An 18,962-nucleotide genomic window follows, 5' to 3' on the forward strand; every position below is an offset into this window, starting at 1 on the left:
CACAATCGAGGGCACCTGCAGAAAGATTTAACATACTTTAATTAGCAATATAAAAGCCCAATAAGTTGACTACAATCCAGAACGTTGAATACAAAAACCTACAAGTAAACCATATCTAAAGTGAGATCATTCATATGCGTTTTGATGCTGAAATGTTTTGATGCCATGTCTCGTTTCAAGTGATAGAACTGGATTACATTTCACCATCCTAACTAATATAAGTGACGTGTTCTGGCGTCAGGCCAGTAAACGGTCTAGCACTGTCTGGCGTCAGGGAAATTACCACTCAACTGGCCAACGCTAAATCATTTGTGGGGCTTTGAGAAAGACATCCGGATTCATACATAACAAATGATCAGCTTTTCTAACTTTGATGAATGTCAGATCTTATAATGCATATTTCATATGTGACTCCAAGCTAACAAGGGTCAATTTAGTAATCAATTTAGTTTCCCACTGTAACATGTTTCTTTGAAGACCTCGGTAGATATATAAGCTAGGTAGATAAATAAGGTAGGTAGATATATAAGGTAGGTAGATATATAAGGTAGGTAGATATATAAGGTAGGTAGATATCATTTTTGGGGGGTGAAGGGGGCTTAGGTAGGCGCTGCAATGGTTAAGAGGAATCTGAAAGACTTGAGAAAGATAGAGGAGACGCTGCAAGGACAAACTATCGATCGACTCCATGCTGTACTGTCAGTGTTCCCACCCAGATAGAAGTTCAGAGTTCCCTTCCGAATCACATGTCTCTCTCGCTGTCTCTCTCTCTCTCTTCCCAAAATCACCTAAAACAAAAATCACAGAAACCCCCAGAACGTTGTTATGACAACATACTGAAGCTTCAGTTTCTTCTTTTGTGATGCATTTGACAGCTTTCAGATGTTTAGAGTGCAACGCAGCTGTCACTGGCGGGGCTACAGCATGTATTGTACACCCTGCCTTGTGAAAGTACAAGAGAAGCAGTCAGTCTATTTCAGCACCACGGACAGCGACTTTAGAACAGATAGCAAGCGCCAATTTTTATTTATTTATTTATTTTATTTCACCTTTATTTAACCAGGTAGGCTAGTTGAGAACAAGTTCTCATTTACAACTGCGACCTGGCCAAGATAAAGCAAAGCAGTTCGACACATACAACAACTCAGAGTTACACATGGAATAAACAAACATACAGTCAATAATACAGTAGGGAAAAAAGTATATATACAGTGTGTGTAAATGAGGTAAGATAAGGGAGGTAAGGCAATAAAATAGGCCATAGTGGCGAGGAATTTACGATACAGCAATTAAACACTGGAGTGATAGATGTACAGAAGATGAATGTGCAAGTAGAGATACAGGGCTGCAAAGGAGCAAAATAAATAAATACAGTATGGGGATGAGGGGGATGGGCTATTTACAGATGGGCTATGTACAGTTGCAGTGATCTGTGAGCTGCTCTGACAGCTGGTGCTTGAAGTAAGTGAGGGAGATAAGAGTCTCCAGCTTCAGCGATTTTTGCAGTTCGTTCCAGTCTTTGGCAGCAGAGAACTGGAAGGAAAGGCAGCCAAAGAAGGAATTGGCTTTAGGAGTGACCAGTGAAATATACCTGCTGGAGAGCGTGATGCGGGTGGGTGCTGCTATGGTGACCAGTGAGCTGAGATAAGGCGGGGCTTTACCTAGCAAAGACTTGTAGATGACCTGGAGCCAGTGGGTTTGGCGACGAGTATAAAGCGAGAGCCAACGAGAGCGTATAGGTCGCAGTGGTGGGTAGTATATGGGGCTTGAGGTCTAGAGTGTCTCCCCCTTTGAAGAGGGGGATGACCGCGGCAGCTTTCCAATCTTTGAGGATCTCAGACGATAAGAGAGGTTGAACAGGCTGGTAATAGGGGTTGCAACAATTTCGGCAGATCATTTTAGAAAGAGAGGGTCCAGATTGTCTAGCTCGGCTGATTTGTAGTGGTCCAGATATTGCAGCTCTTTAAGAACATCAGCTATCTGGATTTGGGTGAAGGAGAAGCTGGGGAGGCTTGGGCGAGTTGCTGTAGGGGGTGCAGGGCAGTTGACCAGGGTAGTGGTAGCCAGGTGGAAAGCAGTATCAAATTCCCTTCTGAAGTTGCCCTCAAAGCTGCTTCATATTTATGATTAATGATTGTGTCAAATCGTTTTTATAACGTATCAATATATAATCAATTGAAATTAAGTTTATGAAGCTATTTCAATATAGTCTGAAATAGCTTACAATTTTGTTATGCAAACAATCTAACTTGGCCTAGACTTCATGGGCGCTTCAATGTGTTGTAATTATTTCCATTATTCTCATAGGTCTAAAAAAAAGACTAAACAGTAGTATTTGTTAAATTAAAGTAATAGATTCAGGTATAATTTATTAAATTACAAAACGTGTAAAGGCAGCGCTGCATTTTGCAATTGATCCAACATGCTATGGCTGATTGTAATAGCGGTACGCGCCTTCTCTTTTGCACAAACAGACAGCTTTAATAGCCACCAAAAATGGCTCTGTAAACCCGAACCGTGGTTTATGTCCTGTATCTAAACCGCCCTCTATCCACCACTTCCTCCAACGTGAGCAAACAACTCTGGCTTATCTGCTGCTAAACATTTCTGATACAACTCCCTGAACGCTCGGACACAGTGGATGACACTGTAGGCTATAGCTCCACTTCTCCGCTGTTCCTTTAAGCAGCGCTTGCTGATCAGCTGGTGGGACTGTTCAGTTTGGTGCCGCTTGGCCCGTGCTAGAGAGCGTAGAGAGCGGGTAAGAAGTTGCGCAACCCGCCCTGGCTCAGGCTAGCAGATAAAAGCCCGGGTAGTGATTGAAAGAGATGGTAAAAAGGAATTAGCACAGGCATAGAGAGCGAGAGAGAGAGAGAGAGAGAGAGCGAGAGATAGAGATGAGCGAGAGAGAGAGCGCGAGAAAGGGGGAGATTTTCCACAAAGCTTTTTTTCTTTCTGCGCTTGAACATCCCGGATAAAGCTGAGCTTGTAAAGTGGGAAAGTACGAGCACCAGACCTTCCTCAACGTCAATATTTTCATACTTTTGATACTCTTTCAAGCTGGAATTCACGCTTTCGCTTTTTTTCTCCAACTCCCATTTCCAGATCTAGGACACGGTCATCCGTGGTGTAATAAAAAAGTAACAGGCACGAGAAAAAAGTAACAAGGAGACCGCATCAGATAACCAGAGTGTAGTACAGTAGCCAACACCACCGCGGGAGCCCGGTAGTGAATGGAGCCGTGCGGTGCTTATGGCAGAGGGGCGTTCGTAAAATAATGGGACACGGAGTGGCTCTCCCAGATGAACCTTCGAAGTAAGTAGGCTAAATAAGTGTTTTATCTAATAAATCTGACCCGCTTCAGAATGTTTGACTGTTAAAATAAATTCTGAGGAGATTACGAGACCTATTCGAAGTGAGACTAAAACGCAACGCTCACTTCGAGACTATTAGACTAAATTGTCACTCACTACTCTAAATGTTGTTAGGCCTACTCTATAATAAATTCAAAAGTTGTCACTTTATATAAATGTTTAGAAATAATGTTATTTATGACCAAATTAAATGCAGCCTGATCGGTTGCTACTTTCGATTCGGGCTGCTGAAAGCGAGCAGAAGCAGCAGTCTGTCAGACACACCCTATAAGGTATTTCGAGCCAGAGAACCGCTTTGGCACTTCAAAACTATAAACTGAAAAAAGCTTCACCTAATTTTCGTGGAATACATATTTGTGGGATTCTGGCCACATCGTAGCCGGACAGTGAAGAGGGTCAGTGTCATTCCCATTAAAACGTATTTTGTGACCTCTGGTCTTCTAGCATTTTGATGCCAATTCAAACTCTCACGCATAGGCGGCACTGGCACGTGTATTTCCGCAGGGGCGCAACCAGGACAGCAGAGGTGTGCGTAATAATTTACTAAGCGCCATGTCAGCTATAAGCATGTTAAATTAATGCATGGTGACGCAGTTGAAGCTAGGACAATTCATGTTTCATGGAATGAATTAAATAAGTGGTGGGGTGACATTCACTTGCTAGTTCACCCCCCCTCCCATGCATATAACGCATACGAACTTATTTTTCAAAGAAAGGGGACGAGCTTTCCACTCTATAATGAACAATCCAATACGTCTCACCCCAAAAGCACACTCACACACCCGCAACTTTTGAAACTCGGCATCAAACCTTGTATGACTTAAAAGCTCGTGTGTAACTCTCGAAATATTCTCTCTGAAATATGTTACATGCACGACGATGTACAGCATTACATACAAACATCTGTTTGATACTTTGCTACAAATCTCATCCTTGTCAGTCTACATGGTTTTGATCTATTTCTTGGAAATTCAGATGGTAAAAATAAGGAACGAAATGTCCCGTCTCGGAAAATAAGAACAATGGGATGATCAAGATAGACTAGACCTACTCACTGATAGGTATACTGGTCTCTCTCTCTCTACCTCTCTCTTTCAATAATATCTGTAGTATATAATATTCTCTCTCTTTCACTCTATCATTTCTATAATATCTAATATTTTCATAATTCCCCTCATTTTCCCAGGACTATCACTGAGGCAAGGTGCCGGACCGGGGCATCACGACCTGATGGATGTATCTAAGTACGTCGTCACCTCATCCTCCCTCGTAGCGGACAGCTCTTGTCTCTCCCAGCGGAAAAGGACCTCTGAAGTATGGATTTGTTCTGCTGATATCCCAACGACCCCTACCGCCACCACCACAGCACTGGCACCACTATGGTTGAAGTAGATGTGAAGTTTCATAGTGACTTTCGCCTCCCCCTGGTCCATTTTTTGTCCGTCTTTTCCAAACCAGGCGTCAAAACAATAAAGTGTCATTTCCTAAAGAAGCCGTGATTATTTGTGTGTCCACTTCTATTGAACGGCTCTACAGTTATTTATCTTAGTGCATTTGTATTTGTTTTCCCTCATAACTGAACCGTCCCCTATCGCTCAGTTGAGCACGTAGACTCATCATGGTGATGCCAAAGTTACTTTCTGTCTCTGTATGATCCCTAGTCGCGTTCCATGCTTTTCGCCCAAGCTCTGACTACCGTGGCCTCTCTTGCCCTTCACCGCCAGACCCCACTCATCGTCGGACCCCGCTCGTGGCTTTCCCAGGACCTGCCATGCTCTGTCAGGCCGTGTTGCTCCTCCTGCACTGCTTCGCCTCTTTGACACTGGGCCAGTACGACCTGTGCAAGTCCCTGGTGAGCACGGACGATGGCGCGGTGTGGGAGCAGTATGCATGCCAGCCCAAGGCCCAGTCCATGAAGGACTACATGCGGGTCAAGGTGGACCCACCAGGCATCACCTGTGGGAACCCACCTGAGAGATTCTGCACTCTGGTAAGTTGAATAAGTGGCGTGGTGGGTTTATTGGATTGCACTGAAATTGATGTCTGAAGTTGCTGCTGTGAGCAGGGGCAATGATTTGTTTAGTTGGGGGGCCTAGGGGTGACCAAGCACAAGTTATGGGTGGACATGGGAAATCAGCAACGTGTATCAGAAATAGCTTTGAAAATTGTCTTAAACTAACACTGGTCAATCAGCCCCAACAGTTGATTAGGCTGCAGCTGCTCACATTAGTGGGAAAAAAGAGACAGCAGCAGACGATGCTGTGTCCTGAGACAGACTGATGATTCGAGGGGGAAAATGGCAGAAGCGGATGTTCCGTTTGAATCAGATGGCGTGTCAAGAGGAGATGAGCGAGAAGGATTGCATTCCAGTGGAGAATACAAAAGGAAATAAGAGAAGTAAAGTGGTAGTGGAATCGAGTAAATCCAAGCCTAGTTCTGATTATTTTTTGGTCAGAGTAAGGGCTTTTGGATCGATGTCACCTGGGAGATCCGATTGAAGTCTATAAAAATGGTGGATGCGTTGCATGAGGTGGCGTTGATGAGAGTATTGTTGTTGTTGTGAATCTATGGAACAGAAGGAGCTTGCTCTGCGCCTCAACAAGAAATCGGATTGGAATGTGTCGTGTGTGGCTCTTCAAAGCAAGGTGTCTATCAAGGGCGTTATCGCTGGTGTGGCACTAGAAGTGAATGCAAAGCATATGTGAAGAATTGAATCAAGTGATTGGTGCACACTGACTGACCTGCATGATGGGTGGAGTGAGGAAGCCCACTCCATCCATTCTATTGCTTTTTCTCACATGCATTCTCACATGCATTTAGATTTTATGAGGTGAGAGCTTTCATGCCCAAACCCATGCAGTGTGATAAATGCAAAATATTTGGTAATGTGTCGAGTGTATGTAGACAGGAGGGGTATCGTATACCAGCTGAGCCAAATGCTGCAATTGTGGTGGTGAACATGCACCCACATTTCTGAAGTGTCCTGTTAGGGTGAAGGAGACGGAGGTGGTAAGAATAAGGGCTGTCCAGCATGTCTCCTATCTGGAGGCAGTGAGAAGATTGGAAGAAAGCAGTGGGGTTGAGGAAGTAATGGTAGTAGGAGTAGAGGAACCAGAGAATATTCCTTGTCAGAGGGATCCTGACATGTTGCATGTTAAGAAGGTGGACTTTGTAGCATTTATTACATTGGTTATCAACTGCACAGCGCAAACAGAAAGGAGATCTGAGGAATTGTGAGTGCAGCTGAGCGTTTTTTGGGACTCAGGGATTTTACAGCAGAGGCATTACAAGGAATCCTGAATCCTGAATCCTGAATGCTCTGTCCTCACAGGCACCTGCACCTGTTTAGGGATGGGATTTGAACTGTGACTGAAGGAGTGGGATGGTTTTTATTATTATTATTATTATTCTGTGTGTTGCCGGGTCCCACCCTCCATTCCCGCAAATTGATTTTGTTTTGGTGTTTCAATACCCCGTATAGTAAGTAGGTGGCAGAAATACAGTCTGCCTTAAAGAAGAAGAAGAACGGATACAAAATACTTTGAGTTTAAGATAACCTTTGTTATTAAACTTATACTTTAAGTTCCTTATTTATAAGCATTTGTGTTGGTAAATTATGTAATAGAGCCTAAGTTTGTAGCATTTACTCTGCCTCACTGAGCCTCTGTACCCTGAGACCCTCTTAGCTCTGGTCTGTGGCAGTGGCCTCTCCCCAGGCTCTGCCACAATTGCATTGAATAACTTCTTCAACTCTTAATTTGTATCTGCCCTAATTTATTCAAATTAATCCATTTGAAAATGAAAATATTCAAGTTAGAAACATCATGTTCAGTGCTAACGCCCCCTCCAAGGAATTGTTTCTCCCCTCCAAGGAATTTATAGAAAGCTGATTTAGGCCTACTGCATTTCTAAACAAAGCTCTAAAATGCTATTTAGAGAGCTGCAAAAACAATGCTATTTAGAGAGCAGCAAAACAACGCTATTTAGAGAGCGGCAAAAACAACGCTATTTAGAGAGCGACAAAAACAACGCTATTTAGAGAGCGACAAAAACAGCTCTATTTAGAGAGCGGCAAAAACAGCTCTATTTAGAGAGCGACAAAAACAACGCTATTTAGAGAGCGACAAAAACAACGCTATTTAGAAAGTGGCAAAAACAACTCTATTTAGAGAGCGGCAAAAACAACGCTATTTAGAAAGTGGCAAAAACAACGCTATTTAGAAAGTGGCAAAAACAACGCTATTTAGAGAGCGGCAAAAACAACGCTATTTAGAGAGCGGCAAAAACAACTCTATTTAGAGAGCGACAAAAACAGCTCTATTTAGAGAGCGGCAAAAACAACTATATTTAGAGAGCGGCAAAAACAACTCTATTTAGAGAGCGGCAAAAACAACTCTATTTAGAGAGCGGCAAAAACAACTCTATTAAGAGAGCGGCAAAAACAACTCTTATTTAGAGAGCGGCAAAAACAACTCTATTTAGAGAGCGGCAAAAACAACGCTATTTAGAGAGCGGCAAAAACAACGCTATTTAAAGAGCGGCAAAAACAACTCTATTTAGAGAGCGGCAAAAACAACTCTATTTAGAGAGCGGCAAAAACAACTCTATTTAGAGAGCGGCAAAAACAAGCCAAAATGACTGCATCCATGATCATCTTGGTACTGTAGCTTCATTCACCTCAGTCGATAAGGGACATGCATACAATTCTAGGACAAACACATGCCATACAGCAACTAGCTGCTACACACTAGCTCAGCACTGGGATTACAAACCCTAGTTCAGTTTCCTGTCAAATCAAACAGTAGTTACCTGGCCATTTTACCTCTGCGCTGCTTTCATCAACCAAGGGTGGCCAATCTACAATTCAGTGAACAACTGAGCAAGGCATAACTTATCGCATTGTGTGTCATTTGCCATCAACACTAGTCTATCTCAGCATGACATTGGGAAAGCCTAGTTTGTTGGAGGCGTTAAATAACACAGTAGAAGGTGATAGCAGCATTTTCACTCAATAAAGGAAAGAGCTGGAGAAAAAACATACCATTTTATTTGGCTTAGGCAGGTCGGAACCTCCTGATGCGGCGTGAATTCAAGCGGGCTCGGGTGGGCTTTGGCCAAGTTTGGCGGGCACCAAAAGTCATGACACCAGTGAAATTACTTGGCAATGGGCTGGAGCTCACAGAGAATGGTCCGGGGGTGTTGTTTGCATTGTGTTGGCAGACTGTCATCCGGCTTGATTGGGTTTTTTCGAAAGACTTCAAATTTTGCCTGGTAAAGGGCATAAAGTATTGAGAGGGGAGAGGGGAGAGGGGGGAGTATCTCTCGTTTCAAGAACACTAACTGGGTGAGGGTGGAGAACTGCAGGAGAATAGTGGGCATTACTATGCAATTCTCAACGTGTATTTCCCAGCTAGGTTGTTGAGTGGAATGAAACTCTAAAAATAGGACAATTTGAACGTTTGAGACTTAGGCCATCTTTAGCTGAGCTACAACATACCGCTTCCTTTTAATTGTCACAACTTGACACGATCTGAGATGTGTTTACTTAATGTGTTAGGTTCAGTACCACCTGGCTGGACAGTCTCTGTTAGCTGCCCAGTCGATGAGTCAGTGAGGTAATCAGATGAGCGATGACTTCCAACCAAAGGCAGAGATACATGAATTTAATAGGGGACAATTGATTCACTCATTATTCACTGATGTCTCAGAAACACACACACACACACACACACACACACACACACACACACACACACACACACACACACATTAGAGGCCCTCCCACTATTGAGACTAACAACAGGACTCCGGGATAATTTAACAATGTAAAGCAGAGCAGATAGGTAGAGAGAAAATTAGAGATGAGGTAGAGGAGAAAGATGAAGAGAGGGAGAAAAGAGCGAGAGAGAGGGAAAGAGAAGACTGAGAAAGAGGGAGAAATAGAGTGAGAGAGACACTTGGGCATTCTGTATCTTGCCCCTAATGGCAGGGCCCAGCCCGGGCCTGCTGCTGGAAACTTCTACAATTATGTTTCTGAGCAATGAAATATTGATGCTCTCCTTAATGGGCTTCTACCTTACAAGGACCCCAGGATGCTAGCCACCATGGTACGTTCCGTTTCATTCCCCATCCGTAGGCTCCTTCCCTTCTCCCGGAATGTTTCATAGGGGAGGAGTTATGGGGGGAATCTGGGATTTGAACGATCTAGCCTTAGTGGCCATGTACTATTATAATCTCCACCGGCACAGCCAGAAGAGGACTGGCCACCCCTCAGAGCCTTTCTAGAGAGTTTTTCCTAGCCACCGTGCTTCTATATCTACATTGCCTGGTTTCTGTATAAAAGCCCATTTACGCTTGAGGGTGTGATGCAATTGCGGCGCCTCCAGAAGCACGCAGAGGCTGCTCTCACCGTGCACCTCCCGAAAGTTTTAACAATGTGGAGGGCTCCATATACCTCCGCATTGACGTGATTGTTTGACGGTAGGTGGGGGCTGGAGGTCCTGTGTTAACACAAACTCACTTCCTTGACAACTTTCTTCACAACAGCTCTGCTCAACAGCGCTGCACTACTCCGCGAAGCGCAAGAAGTATGAATGCCCTGACTTCTGCAGAGGCATTGTCACCTTAAACGCTGCATGACCAATGCAGACATCAGAATGACCATGCAGCGTCTTTGAGCACTTTGTGACATCTGCTAATGTAAAAAGGGCATTATAAATCAATTTGATTGAGTGAAATTTGATTGAAATCAGATTCTTCTTAGTCAGCAATTTTTAGTATCGACTGGGATCTTTATTTATTTACTTTTTAATTTATTTAACCTTTATTTATTAACAAGGCAAGTCAGTTAAGAACAAATTATTATGTAAAGGCTACAGAAGCCTTTCTTCTGGGTTTACCATTCTGCATACTTCCTTCCTTCCCCGAAGTGTGCACTCGTTCACTCTCTCAAAATCCTTTATTTAGATAAGTAAAAAAAAAAGCCATCTTGGTGTTCATTGGAATAAGTAACAAACTGAGAAAATCTGTGTGTCTACAGCATATGTTTGTGCGTGTGTTAGGGCAGTTCGGCATGTCTACGTATGCATTGGTGGACAGCGCTGTGGGGGTGAAATGGTTTGAGTTCCATAGATGGGTTGGTTGTTTAGCAACAAAAACCAACTTGTGTGCAACTATGGGGCAAAACAGAGAGGGTTGGCTTAGATTTTGTCTCCAATGTTTATTGAAAACTTATATAAAGTTGCACAATGAGCACTTGTTGTCTTTCAAATACATCGTTACAGTTGTTGGTTAGCTAACTAGCGAATTTTAGCCATGTTAGCATAGACGTGACATCAGTCAAAATACCTAAAAACAAGACATGGTATCAAGGACATGATAAAACTAGCTTAAATGAGCCACTTATGGTTCACCACGTCAGCTTCTTGTCAATGTTGCTAGCTATTTGGTCCTACCAGCTCTCACAGTCTCGAGTCAGAATTAGACTAATTAGATGTTTCTAAAACATCACATTTAGAAGTTGTTCTAATAGTCAAATTTCAAAGTGTTTAAGCATTAACTTAAGTTCAGGAATTAACTCAGGAATCTTAAGGTTAGGCATTCAGTCCAAATGGTTAATGTAAAGGTTAAGGTTTGGGATAGGCTTAAAATTAAAATAAATTATATTGCTGGATTCAAACTGGCAACCTTTGGAATACTAAAATACTGACTTGTATCACGGGTTACCTGGCTGATCATGCCATCCATGTGAGTGTGTGTGTGTGTGTGTGGTTTGTCCTCTGACAAATCAATTGTATGTTTCGGTGTTCCTCAAGGTTTAATTTTAGGACAACTGTTGTTTTCACTACATATTTTACCTCTTGGTGATGTCATTCGGAAACACAATGCTAACTTTCATTGCTATGTGGATGACACAAAGCTGTACATCTCGATGAAACACAGTGAAGCCCCAAAATTGCCTACCCTGGAGGCCTGTGTTTCAGACAAACATTTACTTTAATTTTAAACTTGAACAAAACAGAGATGCTAGTTATAGGTCCCAAGAAACAAAGACATATTCTGTTGGATCTGACAATTCATCTTGATGCTTGTATAGACGTCTCAAAAAACACTCGGCGTTACTCTGGACCCTCTGGACTATTGGTCATATACCACAAACCCAGAGGTGCCTTGATGCTATTATTAACTGGTTACCAATGTAATTAGAGCAGGAAAAATACATGTTTTGTTATACCCATGGTATATGGTCTGATATACCACGGCTGTCAGCCAATCAGCATTCAGGGCTCGAACTACCCAGTTTATAATAGTCCCATGTACTATTAGTAAGGCTTGATTGAAGCTCAATGTTAAATTAAAATCTCCCTACTATTATATCTAAGCCAATATGACACCAACGTCGATGAAAATTAATCAACTTGATTGTAGGTACACAACACATTCTCCGCCTCTCGTCATGATCCATCTGTCCGTTTTTGAGAACCACTATAACATATTTTAAACAGGGTTGTTAGCATTAAGGTTGTCAGACAATTTTTTGCCCAAACCTTGATCAAATTCTAGACACTGCAGCGTCCATAAGGGGACAATTAGACTTGGATCCATTTGAACTGAATACGTTTGTACAATAGGTGCAACAGTTCTAATAAACTGTTTAATTTATCGCTCCCATGTGCACATTTCGGTCAATAAAAAATCAACAATGTGCTGCCTTTTGTAGCATTTATGACAATGCATATGTCTTTTCAGCCGAATCTCAGAGTTCTAAAACCAGGACCAACAACTTGGTTGCTGTGCAACAGAAGCAGCTTGCAGGCTAGCAGCTGTAGCTAGCTAGCTAACACCAGTAGATGAGAAGAAAGCTACAAGCAAAATAAGCTAGCTAGCTAGGTATATTTAGCTATGGATGGTTTTTCATATGGTTGAAGTCATCTGTGTAAACTAAATCAGAGCACCAACAAATAAGCTAGCGAACGTCCTTGTCTGCTATTATAGCCAGATAGCTAGCCAACTAGCCAGTAGCTACAAGCCAACAAGACTGTATAGATAGTGCACCATCCACAACTCAATGTTGACAATATAAGCGAAGTAAAGTTCATATTCAACACCAAACTTTGGGAAACTGCCACGTTGCTAACTTATAATACATCTATCTATTCTGGCATGTTACAGTCAAATCGGCTAGATAGCTACGTGTGCAGCCAGATGTCATTTTCAGCACAAACCTTGCTAGCTACCCTACATTTCCTCAACCAAGACCAGCCTCTCACAACATTAACTGCAGCTGATAAAACAAATTGTCTTGATAAAAATGCACTTGCAAGTAGCGTACCGGCTGTGCATTACAGTGAGTATACACATTAGCTAGCTAGCTAATTAGCTAGATCAACAGACGAGACAGAAGACATGTTCGAACAACCAGAAAAAATTCCAGCCCTTACATTATGATGCATTAATTCAGTACACCCTCCACTGTCAATGCAATTTTCTTCATGCCATTTTAATCCAAATTTGCACTGACTGACCAAGTGTCAAGTTACTTTTCAGTGTATTCCCAAAGACCTGAACTTAGTAAGCAAAATTGTTTAAAATACATATTTTCCAGACATTGAAGTTAGGTTCATTTTAGGTTCTGAATGAAAGGTGAAAATAAGTATTTTCAGGAAGTTTAAAATATGTATTTTCCATATGTAGAAAATTTATTTTTGCTGTAGCTCTGAACTAACTATTCAAGAGCTTGAGGATTAGTTGACAAGTTGAATCGTATGTGCTAGCTCTGGAATAGATCAATTACATGGAACAGCCTGGGGTCCCCATGGAGAGGTTTGAGAACCACTACTCTACTGTACGGTGCTGTCCAAACTTGTGAAACATAGATGTCTATGCTTGGTTCAGATTTGGTCCAGTACAGACTGGACCAAATCTGAACCAAACATTGTTTGCCGGACCAGAACAGAAATCAACGTCCGTGGATGAGATTCCCTAAAAACATTCCCCTTCGATACAGCTACAACTTTTTCTAGCAGGTTAGGAGAACATACCAGCAGGTTAGGAACATTAAAGCAGCAGGTTAGAAAAACTAACCTGCTAAAAAAAGCAGAGGTGAAAGTAAGGCTGTACGCCTTACCGTTAAAACATGAGCCTATCACAATAATTCAAATGAAATGTCAAAACTGTAGGCTATTACACCACTTTTTATCATTACTGCATGTCAGAGGCATGAAAAAATAGCAAATGGACTTGAAAACAGGTGGTATAGCCTACGCTAGAAAATGTGATAGGGTTTAACAAAAAGATAGAATTTTGCCAAGGCAGAGATGAGTGGCCAACACCGAGACGTGCGCCGACAGCAGTGGACACACAAATTCTGGCCTAATGCCAATCGCCAAATGTCATGACACTTTGTGGTGTTTTGAGTAACAGTCTCTTACCATTCACCACTGTTTGGAGGCTGGTAATATGTTGTGAGTGGATGAACGTGTGCAGGTAGCCTAGTAATGGAGCCCTTTGACATGATTGTCTGACAATCAGATGAAACATCATGACTGGTTGTGTTTATGCCACAATAAAAGGTAATGCATTTAAAAAAAAAAAATGACTAGGCCCACAGAGATCCCATTGAATGAATGAATGAATTAAATTATATGATTACCACATAAAAAAAATTGTTGCGTGCACATATAGGAGGTCCCGTACCGGGAAGAAATTCATTGTACTTCCCCCCCCTGATGAAGTCACTTGTTTTTAGGGAGTCCCGTCTTGGACGTTGAAGTCAAGGCCAGTCCGGACTGCACCAAACAAAGAAAAAGACTCCCAAAAGATGTCGACGTAGGTCCCCTTAGTGGGAAGTAGCCATCAACAAGTAAAAAACTGGAGGGGAGTCTGTGGGGACTCGCCCTGAATTTTTGTTTTCTTTCCTAATGCTCACTCATATTCAGTACTTTAATAGTCACTTACAGGAACTGGTATGTTCTTAATGTAAAGCAGCTGTTGATATTCACCCCCCACCCCTCTTTAATGGGAGAATCCACATGTTTTGCATAAATGCAAATAGCCAAATCTATGAAGTAATAGCCGTGGCCCGTTTTCCCGATAGTGATGGAACTTAAGCTTATGACTGTTTTAACAATGTATCGTTTCTATAACGGCCAAAGAACTCGTGCGTTTCTCAAAACACCACGTATGGAGAACTTTCAATAAGTGCGTTGTTAGAGCATGTGTCGATGCTGATAGGATCGAAAGAAAGGGCTGCTCTCGGATCAGCGTTCTCCATTCATATCTTACGTTAACATTAGATACTGACCATGGGCCAGCTCCTAGAAAGAAAATATCACCTATGGCTGCAAATATTGAGGAGGCTTATTCTAATGCTTAGGCTATGCACTAAATCAAATATTTGGCACATCATTGACCACATGTTGTTAGGCTTACACATCATGAAATTGAGGCAAAAATTACAGACGGTAGCCTACAATTAGCTAAATAGAACTCAGTTGATTGAACATGACATTTATTTAAATATGATTGAAATACACAGTGTACAAAACATTAGGAACACCTTGCTAATATTGAGTTGCACCCCTTTTTTCACTCAGAATAGCCTCAATACCTCTGGGCATGGACTCTAAAAGGTGTTGAACGTGTTACTTGGGGATGCTGGCCCATGTTGACTCCAATGCTTCTCACAGTTGTGTCAAGTTGGCTGGTAGTGGATCTCTACTCTGAATATTTTGTTCAATCTCATCCCACAGATGCTCAATTTGATTCAGATCTGGTGACTGGGCAGGCCACTGCAATAAGCTGAATTCACTGTCATGTTTGTGGAACCATTCCTGGACAATCCTAGCCTTGTGGCATGGGGCATTATCCTGCTGCAAAAATACATTTGCAGATGGATACACTGCTGCCATGAAGGGATGCACCTGATTGACAATGATGTTCAGATATCCTGTGGCATTCAAACGTTGCTCCACTTTTATCAAGGGGCCCAATGTGTGTCATGAAAACACACCACCAGCCTGCAATATTGACACACGGCATGATGGATGCATGTACTCGTGGTTTTCTCCATACCTAGTCCTTCCATCAGCGTAAAACAGCAGGAACCGGGATTCATCAAACCAGGCAATGTTTTTACAATTCTCCAGTGTCCAGTGTTTTCGTTCTGTAGCCCACTGCACTCGCAGTTTTATTTTTGAGCTGAAAGAAGTGGAACCCTGTAATGTCGACAGCTGCCATACACCATTCATGTCAAGGTACAACAAGTTGTGCATTCTTTTATGGGTCTTTGGGTACCAATGTTGTACTGGACTGTCAGTGGACTAACTCCAGAATTCTGCACAATTCGTGCCTCCTTTGTCCTCTTTCATCAACGACCCATTGTTTTACCACTGGTCTGCTGTTAGCTGTATGTCCTTTGGATGTGTGGTCACTTGTGATACACCTGGGAAACTGTTGAGCGTGAAAAACCCAACAGCATTGCAATTCTTGACACACTCAAACTGGTGCTCCTGGCACCTACTATCATACTCTGTTCAAAGGCACTTAAATCTTTTGTCTGACCCATTTACCCTCTGAATGGCACACATACACAATCCATGTCTAATTTGTCTCAAAGTTTAAATATCCAACTTTAACCTGTCTACACTGATTGAAGTGGATTTAACAGGTGACATCAACAAGGGATCATATTTTTCACCTGAATTCACCTGGTCAGCCTATATCATGGAAAGAGCAGGTTTTCCTAATGTTTTGTACACTCAGGCCTATGTAGCCTACCGTATTTATATTTAATGCCATCACCTAGGTTCTCATTTGAAGCACCTTTTACCCTTTGCTTGTTTATAACAATTGCAAAGAAATTGGCGTCTTTGTATTGTAGTCAACTTTGTTCTGAAGTTAACAGCGGTCACAGAGTGTCAGCGATTTGGGTGCAGAGTGAAAGCGGAGTCAGGCGCAGGACACAGGTATGGAGTAATCCAACTGAGATTACTCAAAGAATAAAGCAACATTCCAAAAATGGAACATACAACAAAACTCTAATACGAACACTAACGACATAAACAATCACGGACAGAACATAAATGTATGTCAGATGGTTAAATAGGGAATGTAATGAGGGAATGTAAAACAGGTATGTATGTAATCAGACAAAACGAAACAGAAAAATGGATCGGTAGTGACTAGAAAGCCGGTGACGTCGACCTCCGACCACCACCCGAACAAGGAGAAGGACCGACTTCGGCGGAAGTCATGACAGTAACCCCCCCCTTGACCGCGCGCCGACACCGGCGACGACCAGGAGGACGGGACGCAGGGCGATCGGGGTGGAGACGGTGAAACTCCTGTAGTAATGAGGGATCTAGGATGTCCTCCACCGGTACCCAGAATCTCTCCTCCGGGCCATACTCCTCCCACTCCACCAGGTACTAAAGGCCCCTTGCCCGACGCCTTGAGTTCATACGGTATACGCCGGGACCCCCTCGATGTCCAGAGGGGGCGGAGGAACCTCCCGCACCTCAGACTGCTGGAGTGGACCAGCCACCACCGGCCTGAGGAGAGACACATGGAACGAGGGGTTAATGTGATAATCAGGGGGAGTTGTAACCTATAACAAACCTTGTTCAGTCTCCTTAGGACTTTAAATGGCCCCACAAACCGCGGACCCAGCTTCCGGCAGGGCAGGTGAAGGGGCAGGTTTCGGGTCGAGAGCCAGACCCGATCCCCTGGTGCATACACCGGGGCCTCACTGCGGTAGCGGTCAGCACTCGCCTTTTGCCTCCTGACGGCCCGTTGTAGCCGCACACGGGCAGCGTTCCATGTCTCCTCTGAGTGCCGAAACCATTCATCCACCGCAGGAGCCTCGATCTGGCTCTGATGCCATGGTGCCAGGACCGGCTGATAACCCTGAGGTAAAGCTGACCGAGACCCCCAGGCGTTCCATAAACGCCCTCCATACTCTAGACTTATATTGGGGACCCCGATCAGAAACTATATCCTCAGGCACCCCGTAGTGCCAGAATACGTGGGTGAACAGGGCCTCCGCAGTCTGTAGAGCCGTAGGGAGACCGGGCAAAGAAAGAAGGCGGCAGGACTTAGAAAACCAATCCACAATGACCAGAATCGTGATGTTACCCCACGACGGGGGAAGATCCGTCACGAAATCCACCGATAGGTGTGACCATGGCCGTTGTGAAACGGGAAGGGGTTGTAATTTCCCTCTGGGCAGGTGTCTAGGTGCCTTGCACTGTGCGCAAACCAAACAGGAGGAAACATACACCCTCACGTCCTTAGCTAAACTGGGCCACCAGTACTTCCCAGCAAATCAGCGCACCGTCCGACCGATGCCAGGATGACCAGAGGAGGGTGGTGTGTGAGCCCAACAGATCAAACGATCGCGGACATCAGACGGAACATACAGACGCCCAGCTGGACACTCAGGGGGAGTAGGCTCTGCACGTGACGCCCGCTCGATGTCCGCGTCCACCTCCCATACCACCGGTGCCACCAGGCGAGAAGCTGGAATTATGGGAGTGGGATCCGTGGACCGCTCCTCTGTATCATACAGCCGGGACAGTGCGTCTGCCTTCACGTTCTGGGAACCTGGTTTGTAGGAAAGGGTGAAAACAAAATGGGTGAAAAACATGGCCCACCTTGCTTGACGAGGGTTCAGTCTCATCGCTGCTCGAATGTACTCCAGATTGCGGTGGTCAGTCTAAATGAGAAAAGGGTGTCTAGCCCCCTCAAGCCAATGTCTCCACGCTTTCAGAGCCATGACAACAGCTAACAACTCCCAGTCCCCCACATCATAGTTTCACTCCGCCCGGCTGAGCTTCTTCCAAAAGAATGCACAGGGGCGGAGCTTTAGTGGGGTACCCGAGCGCTGAGACAGCACAGCCCCTATCCCTGCCTCGGACGCGTCCACCTCAACTATGAACGCTAAGGAGGGATCAGGATGAGCCAACACGGGAGCCGAGGTAAACAGAGCCTTCAGGTGACCAAAAACCCTGTCCGCCCCTGCAGTCGCACCTGTCCCCCCTTCAGCAGTGAGGTAATGGGAGCCGCTACCTGACCAAAACCCCGGATAAATCTCAGGTAGTAGTTGGCAAACCCTAAAAACCGCTGCACCTCCTTTACCGTGGTTGGAGTCGGCCAATTACGCACGGCTGAAATGCGGTCATTCTCCATCTCTACCCCTGACGCTGAAAAGCGGTACCCTAGGAAGGAGATGGACTGTTGGAAGAACAGACATTTCTCAGCCTTGACGTACAGGCCAACAGTCTACCAAGCACCCTGCGTACCAGGGACACATGCTCGGCGCGTGTAGCGGAGTATATTAGAATGTCATCTATATACACCACTACACCCTGCCCGTGCAGGTCCCTGCAAATCTCATCTACAAAGGATTGGAAGACTGATGGAGCATTCATTAACCCTTACGGCATGACGAGGTACTCATAATGCCCAGAAGTGGTGCTAAATGCTGTCTTCCACTCATCTCCCACCCGGATACGCACCAGGTTGTTAGCGCTCCTGAGGCCCAATTTTGTGAAGAAGCTCGCCCCGTGTAATGACTCGGTCATACTGGCT

At 44.0% G+C, this 18,962-nt stretch overlaps 1 protein-coding gene across 2 annotated transcripts in view; it reads left to right on the forward strand.

Annotated features, from left to right (window-relative positions):
* Window positions 1-2,895: 2,895 nt before the first annotated feature.
* The window catches only part of LOC139408423 (netrin g2b), a 111,203-nt gene continuing 95,136 nt past the window's right edge, over window positions 2,896-18,962 (forward strand). Inside the window, exons 1-3 of one of the 2 annotated variants that reach the window (XM_071152282.1) lie at window positions 2,896-3,001; window positions 3,106-3,315; window positions 4,561-5,364. In XM_071152282.1, coding sequence (XP_071008383.1) covers window positions 5,146-5,364 — 219 coding nt within the window. In that variant the 5' untranslated portion in view covers window positions 2,896-3,001; window positions 3,106-3,315; window positions 4,561-5,145. Of the gene's footprint in view, window positions 3,002-3,105; window positions 3,316-4,560; window positions 5,365-18,962 lie in introns of those variants that run through there. The other variant, XM_071152283.1, reaches the window with a different exon arrangement.

Source organism: Oncorhynchus clarkii, chromosome 5, assembly GCF_045791955.1.
Source record: "Oncorhynchus clarkii lewisi isolate Uvic-CL-2024 chromosome 5, UVic_Ocla_1.0, whole genome shotgun sequence".
In the NCBI taxonomy this organism is placed as follows: domain Eukaryota; kingdom Metazoa; phylum Chordata; class Actinopteri; order Salmoniformes; family Salmonidae; genus Oncorhynchus; species Oncorhynchus clarkii.